Source organism: Patagioenas fasciata, chromosome 4 (assembly GCF_037038585.1).
Source record: "Patagioenas fasciata isolate bPatFas1 chromosome 4, bPatFas1.hap1, whole genome shotgun sequence".
NCBI lineage: Eukaryota > Metazoa > Chordata > Aves > Columbiformes > Columbidae > Patagioenas > Patagioenas fasciata.
This window is the reverse complement of record NC_092523.1, coordinates 75958134-75970248: the sequence shown is the minus strand read 5'-3', so window position 1 is coordinate 75970248 and position 12115 is coordinate 75958134. Positions and strand designations below refer to the sequence as shown.

At 36.2% G+C, this 12115-nt stretch overlaps 1 protein-coding gene across 3 annotated transcripts in view; it reads right to left on the bottom strand.

Annotated features, from left to right (window-relative positions):
* The window catches only part of CENPE (centromere protein E), a 35011-nt gene that overhangs the window by 15718 nt on the left and 7178 nt on the right, over positions 1 to 12115 (bottom strand). Inside the window, exons 12-25 of one of the 3 annotated variants that reach the window (XM_065837682.2) lie at positions 11537 to 11656; positions 10231 to 10389; positions 8974 to 9118; positions 7862 to 7953; positions 7491 to 7547; positions 7244 to 7411; positions 5126 to 5200; positions 4762 to 4884; positions 4265 to 4399; positions 3504 to 3681; positions 2888 to 3042; positions 1592 to 1906; positions 473 to 784; positions 138 to 296 (exon numbers count right to left, since the gene is read on the bottom strand). In XM_065837682.2, coding sequence (XP_065693754.2) covers positions 138 to 296; positions 473 to 784; positions 1592 to 1906; positions 2888 to 3042; positions 3504 to 3681; positions 4265 to 4399; positions 4762 to 4884; positions 5126 to 5200; positions 7244 to 7411; positions 7491 to 7547; positions 7862 to 7953; positions 8974 to 9118; positions 10231 to 10389; positions 11537 to 11656 — 2193 coding nt within the window. Of the gene's footprint in view, positions 1 to 137; positions 297 to 472; positions 785 to 1591; positions 1907 to 2887; positions 3043 to 3503; positions 3682 to 4264; positions 4400 to 4761; positions 4885 to 5125; positions 5201 to 7243; positions 7412 to 7490; positions 7548 to 7861; positions 7954 to 8973; positions 9119 to 9348; positions 9432 to 10230; positions 10390 to 11536; positions 11657 to 12115 lie in introns of those variants that run through there. The other 2 variants (XM_065837683.2, XM_071808232.1) reach the window with 2 other exon arrangements.

The following is a 12115-nucleotide window of genomic DNA, read 5'->3' as shown; positions in this document are numbered from 1 at the left end:
CAACTTTCTACCAAAGGCCTAGAAATTTTCTATAAGGATAAGCAGGAGACTCTAGGCAGACTAACTAGGCTTGTTGTCACAGTGTTGGAAAACACATTAAAAGCATTTTTCTTTTGAATTATTACATAATGTTTCACCTGTGTTTTGAGTTCTTTAGTGGTTGTCTCTAGTGCCTCTTCAACACTCAGAATCTGAGATTCTTTTTCAGAAATATTCTTTTCCAACTTCTTGACAGCGTCCTGCGATTGTTTGAGAGAACTCTGTGCATCTCTCAGCTCTTCATGTGCCAAAATGTTCTTCAAAACACCAAAGAAAATATAAATATTTTGCAACCTTAGCTAGCATTTCTTGATTAAGAAAATCCCAAACTATAAGAAGCCGCTCCCCTAAATATTTCAATATAGTTTATAAGCGTTCTTACACTCTTCCCCTTAACATGTATGGCCCATTTCCATAAAAGCAGAATTCCTACCATTGAAACAGTGTCTTTTATATCCTCTTTGAGTTGATCTGCCTCAGCCTGGAGAGATTCTTCTTTTTGCTTCAAATAATCTCTTTCTTGGGTTAGAGTTTTTATTTCCTCCTGATATCCAGTAAGCCGTTGGAGAACTGCCTGGATCTCTGAATCCTTGGCCTCCAGTCTCAACTCCATCATTTTCTCTTGTTCTTTTAATTGCTCCATTTCATTTAACTTCTGCTGAGTCTGAATCAAATCTTCTCTTACCTCAAGAAGTTGTTTGTGCTCTGCTGTCTTTTCTTCCAGTTCTTTCGTTTTGCTACAGAGCTTCAATTTGTAAAGCAAAAGGCAAGACACTTCATTGTAATGCAAATCTGCAGGTGTACACATTCTCACAGAATCGTATATTAGCTTAGAAATGGAGCGAGATGCTGGCTTTCAACAAGAGAATAGGACATTCATGATTTCACTTTAAGTCACTGCTTATATTCTTGCCACATTAAATAAGCATTTGCTTATGGAACCTTCCTGTGGTTTCTCCTTAGCAGCAAAAGTCTTACTAAAACATAGGACACGTGAAACTGTCACGTAGCTTAAGAATAATAAAATTAGGAGTTGTCAACTCCATAGCTGGAATGACAGCCATAAGTGGCAAAAGCCTTATAAAAAATAGGGATCTTTGCTTCCCTTCTTAAATGTGGTTTGGTTTTTAACCCCGCTCTCCCTTTCTAATTGCAAATTTATCCAGCAGTTCTCTGTGGTTTGAAAGGTCTCCTGTTCTAAACAGATCTTGAAATATCTTCTGTTCCTGACGAGGAAACTCTGTTGCTCTGACTTTGGATGGACTAATTCAGAGCGCCACATTTAAATAAAATATTTGCATAACAAATATGTAACTTAAGAATGCTAAAAGCATGAAAAGGTCAAGTACAGAGGAGAACACATGACCTGGAACAACATATACGTGTTCACATATATGAATATAGACCCTGCAACCTTATACAGCTGGCATAGAATAAGTAATATTCACTCATGCTAGAGGAATTTCAATTCTAATGTTATCTATACCTTTAAAACTACTTAAGTTGTGAATTCCTCATGTCTGATCTGTAAAAGGAGCAAGCCAACACTGACCTCTAATTTCATTTCATCCAAAGTTGCTTTAGACTCTTGTGCTTCTTTAGTTAGAACATCTATTTGGAGCTTCATTTGTTCATTGTTTTCCGATGCAGCTACATAGTTTTGCTCTAGTTCCTCATGGAGCTGTTTAAGTGCGACGTATTCTTGCTCAGACTTTACATATTTAAGTTGAGCATCTGCTAGTTCATCTTTTGATTTTCCAATTTCTTCAGTCATATGTTTAAGTCTAACTTCGTTATCAGCTACTTCAGCAAGCAGCTTTTCTCTTTCCGATTTCAATAGGCACAGCTCCTCACATTTTTCAAGAATCTGCCAAAAGAAAAGCAATATTAATAGCGTCTTCTAAACCAGCATTTGCCATAGTTACGTAATAAAAACATGTTCACGGGCAGATCTAGGAGATAAAGTACAGGCAAAGACACAGCACAGTACATTAGGTTTTGCTTTGTTGGGAGGAAGCAGTCTAGCAAGCAATACTTCCAAGAGAAGCAAGACAGACAAGCCCCTTCCAAAACCTTGACAAACTTCCCCTCCAACTCTTTTCTTTACATATTTCCTTTTTCCTATGTTTGAGCCAGGACTGGACTGATACTGCTAGCTATAACTTCTAGACAGAATATTTAGATGTATTGATACTTTCTTCATGATATAGGTTTGTTTATTAATGGAAGTAGACCACTGGAAGGGTTTGGAACTTTTTTCTAAGCATGCATAAGTCTGTGAGATTACTTGCCCTGGATAATTTTCACTGCACATACTTAGTAGCAGGTATTGCAGGATAAATAAACCTAGAAAGTGTTTGCAAACAAACCCTTTAAGACATATTTATGGCAAACTTAGTGTACTGAGCCCTGACCTGCCAGGAAACGGAAAAGTTGCCTTACAAGTTTTCCAGAATTAGCAAGTTAAATCTTTCACTTCTCAAGCAGCATTTCTGCTAAGAGGTATTGACATTTTCTTTGCCCAATTAGACAGAAAAATACAGTTAACCAGTATCAAACACCATTATACATACACACAGTTATCAGTGGTGACCACAGCAAATAGGCAGGCAAATGTTAGCTTAGAAATTCCAGATTAATCAGGTTTGTGACTAAACATGTGATCTTAAGTTTATTCCTGGGTGCAAATATTAAATACCTGAGAAACAATAATTTAATTAGTTGTAATAGCTCTACTTATTTGATTCAAGACAACTTTTGGCATGAAAACTTCATATCCAATAGGTTTCCTTTAAAATGTTACCAGTTGAGTACAACACAAAAACAAGGAAAAAGTTGGTGTTTTTACCTCTTTCTGCTGCATCTCAACAGTGTTTGGTAGAGACTGAAATTCTGATAGCTCGTTTACTTGTTTTTGTAGAAGTGCATTCTCTTTCAAAGCTTTTTCTAGTTCTCCTTTTAAGTCAGCTGCCTTTTTTTCCAGCTCCACAAGAGAAAGCAGATCTAGAGATTTAACAAAGTTACAATAATAAGAGTGAGAGAAGAAAAGCACATTTTAAATTAAGCAGATGATTTCTGATATATTCTGGATGTTTTATCAGTATAATCCTAGCCAAGTATATTTTACACTTGCCAACAATTAAAAGACGGAACTAACGGTCTGACTTTAGTCATCACTTCTCAGGTTAACATCCAGTTTATTTTAGATTCTCCCTGACAGCCTTCATTAACTTGATTATCTTTGTGCAAAATACAAAACATTCTGTAAGCTGCAGTTTTCAAATAGCTCAAGAAAGTGCTGAAATGGCTACATTGTGCCAACAGTGCTCTAACATTTCATATTGACAGAAGCTCCAAGTATTATTTTTGAGAAGACAAGAGTCCAAGTCTTCATTATCCCCCCACTGCTATGAGGAAGAGGAAGGAGAGGGGGGGAGGAAAAAAAGCACCACCTGAATCAGTACCTTTTGGAACTTTCCCCTCCATCAGTGAAGTTAGCCTTGCGTTTTCTTGAAATACAAACTGCAACTCTTTCTGCAAGTCAGCTTGCATTTTTTTGTAACTGGCTTTTCCCGCTTCTATTTGGCTTTGATAGAGTTGAACATCCTTTTGCATTTGCGTGTAATTACCTAGGAGTTCATTCTTCAGGAAAACAAAACACCACACAGCTCACACACAAAATACAAGTCTAGTTCCTTAACATTTAAACACTGCATGAGCCACATTTCTGTTGTCACTGTGTACAACTTTGGCCTTGATAAATATGGCAGAATAAGCCACAAGTTCAGCATTCCTGCCAGAGTCCTATAACGAAAAATACCTTACAGGTCAGGGCCATAACAGCTTCCACTATTTCTCTCTCCTTCAAAGCTCAAGCTAAGCTTTATCCCACTTCTGTGTTCATATCTCTTAGTCTCATTCTCTGGTGAAATTAGGTATGGAGTCTTATTTCCTAGTAACTCCCTAAAGACTGTTCACTCGCTTTCTCTACTGCTAAACATAAAACTGACCACCCACTCCTGTGGAAGAAGCCTCTGTTTTCTTTTAATATTGCTCCTGAAGACTGACTTTCCATTGATTCCATAATAAAAACATTACTTGGAGCATTAGTCATTATCTTTCTCCAAATACTTTACCACATCTTGTCTTTACCAATTGCCTGCTTCACTAGTCTGGGAGCCTTAACAACAACCTTAACAACATTTTGTACAGCTAAAGTACTTGCCATCTTCTCCTTCAGATCCAAATTTTCAGTTCTGAGAAAAGCAGATTGTTTTTTGGCATCCAAGGCTATGGCTTCACTATCTAAGAGGGATTTATTCAGCTGCTGTATTTCTTCAGTTAGCTTATCAGCATCTCCCTAAAAAAAAGACAAATAAATACTCAAAGAAATCCCAAAATACATAGCCATAATAAAGCACGTGTTCATGATAGCATGGTTAAAATGGAAATACAGGCTCAGATTTGGTAAATTTACTCTAAAAGGAACAGTACCAGGCTTGTTTGAGAGACGGGATAAAAAGCAGCATTTCCTGTAGCTTTACTTCACCAGGTTACTGCTGTATGATAATACAGTAATTAGCATTAATAAGCTTTCTAGAAAAAACAACAACTTACCTAGTATCTGTAGGGAAGTTGATTTCAATTATACTAAGGCTATGCCTAAATTTAACCCACCGCCAACAAAACCACAACCACCTCTCAACCCAGCAGAAACTTTACCGCTAAAAAAGATGTGTCCTTTTTTTCTGCTCCTGCTTTCTCTAATTCTTCCACATGATTCTGCAATATCTTAATTTTGTTCTCTTTCTCTTTCAGCTGTTCCAATTTGGAGTTTATTTCTGCCTAAAAGTTGAAGAAAGAGGGCAGATTCTAGTGCTCTTTATTTTTTCAGGTAAAAATTTCACAACGATCTTTATACATAGTAAGCTTTACGGCTTTTAGATGTATCATCCTTACAGCTGGTAAGACAAGCCAAAGTCCAATGATGTCTAGGTCATCCTGAGCAAATATAGTATTTCAAGATAAACAAATCAAGCACATTTCATACGATTCTTATTGCACATAAATTCATGGACAGGCTCACCTCAAGCTCCTCATTGTACACTTCAGCATTTGAAACGAGATTCTTTAGGTTGGTAATTTCATGCATTAGTTGCATCTGTGGAGCAAATCGAAGCAAAATTGCAGAGGATGTTAGAGAAGCACCCACACCAGTAGTTTTAGTTGCCAACACCATGAAAATAAGCGAGGTCTATCTTGTGTTTTCTATTAGTGGGCAAGCCATATTTACACACGCATATCTATTTAAACAGCTGCAAAGCAAGTTGCTATATATACTTTCAAATGGATAGATGAGGTGCAAAGCTCTGTTTCAGCTTCCCAGTAATTAGAAAGGATTCAAGTACAATTTAATCTGCCCCAACTTGAGAAGCAAGAGCAACACTATCAAAGCAATTAATGCAAAAATCATACAGATATTAGACTTCACATTCTAGTCATGTTAAGCAGCTTTTTGTGACAGTACAGATATTTATGATTAAATCTATTCACTACCAAGAATGACAAGGTGCCAAAATTGAGCTCAAGGAAGCCATAAACACATTCAGTGTCAGCCTCAAAGGAGGCACAAGTAGAAGCCCCAATAGAAAAGCACTTCTAAAATTGAAGACTCTTTTTCTTTTGGTCTTTTTCAGAAAAGCTTTACAAGAAGCATTTGTCCACAAGTACTTCTGTCTAGTCACAAGTGTAGGTAAGGAGAAAATCCAAACTGTAATTTTAAGATCAGTGACAAGCTTTAAAACAAGCACTCTCCTGTGAGTATTTATATATGTTAGGAGTATAGCAAGAAAAAACCCTCCATCTGCAATCTTAAAGTTAGATGATGGTTGTAGAAGATCTAGTACAATACTACTCTCAGAAATAATGTCATTATTCAGAAGAATAGAATTTACCTGTATATATCTGCGGTGATTTAAATTGATGGATTTTAGCTAATTTATTTAGTGATTTATCTGAACCTTCAGCATTGCTGTAACTAATCTGCAACACAGTTATTAACAGATCCTTACATTTTATGGACTGTCTTCAGATACATATCTGAAAACACGAACCATTCAAAAAGCAATTCTTGTAATGAAAGCTACTTTAGAACATTTCATCTGTTATTAGACACACAAAAGCTTTGCAGTGAAAACTGAGGCTTTGTTAAATGTTGGCTGTTAAGGAAGATAGCACAATTAGTCCAGCATACAAAAGGTCTTCTAAAACCAATCTTAAATACAAGCTAAATTATAACCTATTATGGATCCATTTGCCTTTGTAGGAAAAACAAAAGAAATGAGAGGTGATCTAGTTAAATAGTAACCTAAAACAGCAACGCAAAAGGATGTAACTTCAGTTTCAATATTAGTTTCATGGTCAGAGGACATTAAACTGACCAGTGCGTACCAGTAATGTACAGAGAAGGTATAACAAATAGAATAATCTAATCGTGTCTCAATACCTCAAGTTGTTTTAGATTTTTTTTGTTACCTATTCACAGTCTAGTGCTTTTAGGTTACAGAATCAGAGCATAAAATGTTTGGACAAACAAGATAGGTCTCTACTAATAGCACAAGTGGGTAAAGAGAACTGAAAGTCAGTATGTCCTCTATCATAATTATTCAGCAGGTAGATTTACCTTTTCTGACTTCCTGGCACAAAATATGTTTCAATTTTCCACAGACATTACTAATCACACTACTACTTTTAAATATTTTATTACCGAGTTAAATAATATAAGTTAAAACACCCTGGATTGTGAACCAAGATGTTTTGCACAATCTGTGAAATATGGTTTAGTCACCATACTTTAACTTCCAAACAGTTTTAAAAAAATATTTACACAGCAAAATGACTTTCTTCAGCAGGAGTCTAGAATGAAATTCAGATCACGCACATATAAAATATATGAATGCATATATATACACACCCAAATATATGTTTAACCAGATTTCATTATGTGACTTTCCAAAAACTTAAGTCTGATTTTATGCTCTGAGTAAATCCACTTTAAATCCTGGGATCGTTCATCCTGTTGCTGAAAGTAGCTCATAACACCATCTGTCTGTGAATCAACATCCAAGGACACGCACATTGAATAAACTATAGAAAAAAAGCATAGAGAGTTCTCATCCCTTGTATTTATTCCAATGCACCTCACCTCATGATCTTTTTGTGTTTGTTTTTCCAGTGCTTCAAATTCATCCACTTCCATTTTTTCTTTCAGTTTCTCCTTCAGTTCATTTATTTCTAACTTCAGCTGCTCATTTTCCAATACCAGGTCATTAAAGTTAGCTTGCAGGATGTTGACCTCGTTTACAGCAATATCCTGAAGATCAGCACAAGAAACTTTAGAAGTTGTTGTTGGAATGTCAGTCTTATTTCTAGAAAATACAGAACACACTTACCTTTTCTAGCACTAGCGCTTCACAGAGTTGCACGGATTCTTCAAAATCTCTCTGAGTCTAGAAAAATAATTGCTCTTGGTTAATTGATCTACAAGATCAAGCAGGTTTAGTGTTACATTAGTTGTTGCTTGTCTCTTTCAGGGCTAGTCTTGTTCAAACACCAAAGCTTATTAGGAGCATTCATCACAAAACCATTAGAATTTTAGAACCATCCCACAACTTCAGACATGAGAAGAGACTTATTTTCAAGCCAGTTATTATATTTCTTCACATATACAGGAGAACATTGGTGTTCTACAGAAGTGTAAAGCTCTATGAGAAGTATGTTATGTATATGCACTGTATTAGACAACCAAAACAGATTATGTTACCCAATTCACTTTAGGTCCATCAGTCCATTCTATCTCTGAAACTTGATCAGGAAGTAGACACTGATTGTCACATTCAGAAGTCTCCAATGTAGCTGAAAAGAAAGATGTATTAAAAATACAGAGTAGCACTACATTTTAAACTGGACATGAAAAATCATTTTTTTACTGAAGAATTTTATCACATTGGCAGCAATCACTCAATGGCAAAGACGTAGCACACGGAGTACAGCTCCTGAACCTCATGATTTTCTCTTATGAAAGCAAACACTGAAATCCAGTCCTTACACTTACCACCTTATCAAAAGCTAATTAATATTAAATTGAATCCACAATATACTTACAGATTAGGAAAAGTGTTTAAGTGTGTGAAGGAAAGAACAATTCAACAGTATCCTGAAATATTTAAAGAAAAAAGCACACACACCCACCCCATACAGAAGAAAACCCCAACAATCCACACAGAAGCAAAACAGCTGGACAGAAGGACCAGAAATCAGGCTGTAAGAAGATGCAACTCAGTAACAATACCGTCCAATTTTCCTTGTCTTAGGTTCAACTTTCTTTGTCCTTCCCTCCTCTAATAAAGTCTTTGAATTTCTCTGTATCTCAATCCAACGTTTGAGTAACAACTTCTCTATTCTTTAGGATTTTGGAATTTCACACACCCCTTTTTTCCCCCTCCCCTTCTTTCCCGAGGGAGAACCCAGTTTGGATAGATAATCTGTATTAAAGAACAATTTAGGCTACTTCTCCCAAAAAATAGGGGGTTGAGGTATGCTGCATGCACAAGTATTTATAGACCCTGCCTTTTACCTCACTACTCCTACCTTTGCTTTTAACACATTAAAAACTCAATATCCAGAACAGGAAAAGAAAAATAATTTCCTTGTAAAGCGTGTACAGAGAATTTTTTTTTGTGTTTTTCATTTGTGCTACCAGACCCATGACTTATTCCCTTTGGGCAACTAAGCAATGCTTGAAAAGCTACCCAACAACAATTTGCTACACATTATTTCACCTGGGATAGTAAGACTTATGCTCCCACTTTTTAAATGACATAAATTGAAGTTGCTATGCAGAGTTGCCTTATTTTTTTTCCCGCAGATACTTACAATCCTCCATTTCTGGTAGTGACGACAGAGACATTTTCTTCTTTTTTGCTTCAGTCAGCATTGTTTTTCCAAAGTCTTCAAAATAGCTCTGATTCACCTGGTTTATTTTACCAGGAGCCCACGTAACTCTCCTCCTTTTCTTGGCCTTTATAAAACAAATTTACAGAAAAAAAAAAAAGACACAACCAAAGCACAAAATAGAGAGCAGATGTTGCATTAATCTAGTTCTTTAACATTAACAACAATTATCTAGACAGTGCTTTGCAGTTTCTTTAAAATCCAACTACGGCATACAGTTTGAAAGCAGAAGTCTCTGCAGTCTGTTCACTACAAGGCAACATTGAATTGATACTCAGAAGTTGTTTGAAAAGTTACCTTTTTAAAAATAAGAAAAATAGTGTGAAAATTGTTTCAATTTATTGTTGTCAATTTAGCTCTGTATTTAATTCTACTTTTTGCTAAGTGTTTCAGTATGTTGGTTTCGAAAAAATTGGGTTAGTTTTCATCATGCAGCCAGAATATTTTCTTCGTGGCTAGTACAGTCTTTTGTCTTGGCATTTAGTATGAGAATGATGTGATAACACTGCTTTTCCCTTGGAATAGAGTTAATGGTTTCTCGTCAGCAGCTAGACTGTGTTTTGGAATTGGTATGAAAAGAATGTAAGTAGTCACTGGTATTTTGGCTGTTGCCAAGGAGACCAAGGACTTTTTCAACTTCCCAGCTGGAGATGTTCATAGCAGCTGGGAAGGAGGAGAGGAACAGCACCTAGATTGACATCCAGGTTGATCAATTAAATATTTCCTACCATTAACATCATGTTCTGTATAGAGCTGGAGATGGTTTTTCTGGCTATTTAGTTCCATTTGGAGCTCCCTTTGAGTTCTGTTGGAATTTGACCTTCTGCCGTTTTGTGGATTTTTGGCCTTTTCCCTTTTTTACCTGCTGGGACTGGCTCTTCAAGACTGGAGTGCTCTCTGTCCCGGGACTGGTTGTTCAGCACAACCAGAGTTTGTGAGCAATTGCACTGAGTATCACTTATAGATATTATTATTATAACTATGTTACTACTTATTTTGTTGTCTTATTAAACTGTTCTTAGCTCAACACACAAGTTTCTCCCTTCCCTTCTGATTCTGTCCCCCATCCCACCTGGGGACGAGGGAGGGTGAGCACACAGCTCCCATGGTCCTAGTTGTGGGCTGAGTTTAAACCACAACATTCAGAGTTAACACGTAAGTTCTAGAACGGGTGCTTACTATAGCAATCTCTTTTGAGGAAAAGGAGGCAGAAGTCACCAGCATCTCAGTTAAGTTGCGTATCCTGTCTTCCTGTACTTTTTGAAGAGAATTTTTTTCTTCCAACAGCTGGGACAATTGGTCTTTTTCCATTGCGTGAATTTGAGTCTTCGAGGACACCTTCCATAAAAAGGATATTAATCAAACTAATATTTAAGAGCACAAACTACTACTACAGAAGATACACAATTACTAATATTTAAAAACAACTACACACATTCTTTTAGAAGAGCTGTCTTTAAATCTTTAACAATGAAACTGACAATTTAGTCTACAATTTACCTGTAGACTTAGTATTTAAAGGGGTCCAAAATCCCAAAAACAATAGTACCTTGGATTTTTCTAGAGATTAAAAAAAAAGAGGCACTCTTTCAAGCACAACATAGTTTAAGGTGACCTTCCCATGGTGCCAGAAGTCTGAAGCTCTTTGAGAACTGATTCAATTGTCAAATAGCAGCAAGCTACCATAATGCATGTGGGGTCTCAAAATGTGAAGTACTGAACATTTATTCTGTTGTGAAGCAACTGGATGACAGTAGCTAGTTTTTTTGACAGCTTTATCATAGGTGTACAATACTTTAGAGTAATTCAAAGTTCACACGGGATTTTCCAACAAACTCCACTGTCCTTAATTCACCAAAAGGGTATGTTCAGAATTGTGATTTTTTTATGATCTATGCTCTAAACAAGACTTAAAAGATTGCTCCTCAACTCTGTACATTTTTGGAGGAAGATGAACACAAGAGACACTGTTGGGTGAGAAGTTACTATTGTTAATTTTCTAAATGTATCTTCTACGTGTACTTGATGTAAGTATTGCCACTGATCTTATGCAGTTCCAACATCTTGCAACTCAAACTGAATATAAACATCAGTAAGGGGAAAAATATGACTTACATTGGAATCTTTAATTGCAACATAAGAAGTTACTGAATGTCAGTTAATTATTCCTTTTGATCTGTGGCAATATTTAAGCGTGCTAGAAAGCATGATCAATTTCTGTTTCTTAGATACATGAACTTACAGAAGAAGGCAATTCAGTCAGCTGATCTCATTCAGCATTAGTTTTCACACAGATATGTTGATTATCACTTGTTCTAAACCTCACATCACTTTCTCAATTTCTATTATCTCAATAGAAATTACAGATATCACTTTAAACAGTTTACCTGCCCCTCCAGATTTAACTGGTTTGGGTTTAAAACGAAGTGTTTCCAATAGCTATCAGTACTAAGCATAGATTAACTTCAGTAAGGTTATTACATACTTCCTCCAGCTGTTTTTTCAAATCCAGAATTTCTTTGCGATATCTCTTCAGGAGGGCATCATCATCAAGTACTTCATTGACTTTCGGAGTGTTCTTCATTCTTTTGGCTGTATTGGCAAACTGGAAGAATATACTCTCATGGGCAGTAGTTAGAGAACAAATACATGAAGAGACTTATTCTGTCTCGTATTTCCCAGAATTAAAGGGACAGTTTATCAGATAAAGAGCAACATAACTAAGGACACAAATATTTACATTTGCTCATTTTTCACATATTTTAAGATTTAAAGAGTTTGCTTCGCTTTATCTTAGTACCTAAAAAGTGAAACCTACTTTTAAGCAAAGACATACCAAGTTATTTTTTATTTAACAAAAGGCCAAGAGACCACCAAAAAGGAACACAACCCTACCTAAAGAACACAGTTCACAAATAGTTCAATTATGCTCCTTTCCTGTAGGACCTGTCTAAAATCTTATGTTAGCAGAGACTTGTAGCTCTAACTGTGTTTGGAAAAGGCAAATAAGGAGACAGAGATTATCTACTGCCTGCAGGTCGAGAGAAGGCGCTTTGTTCCAGTT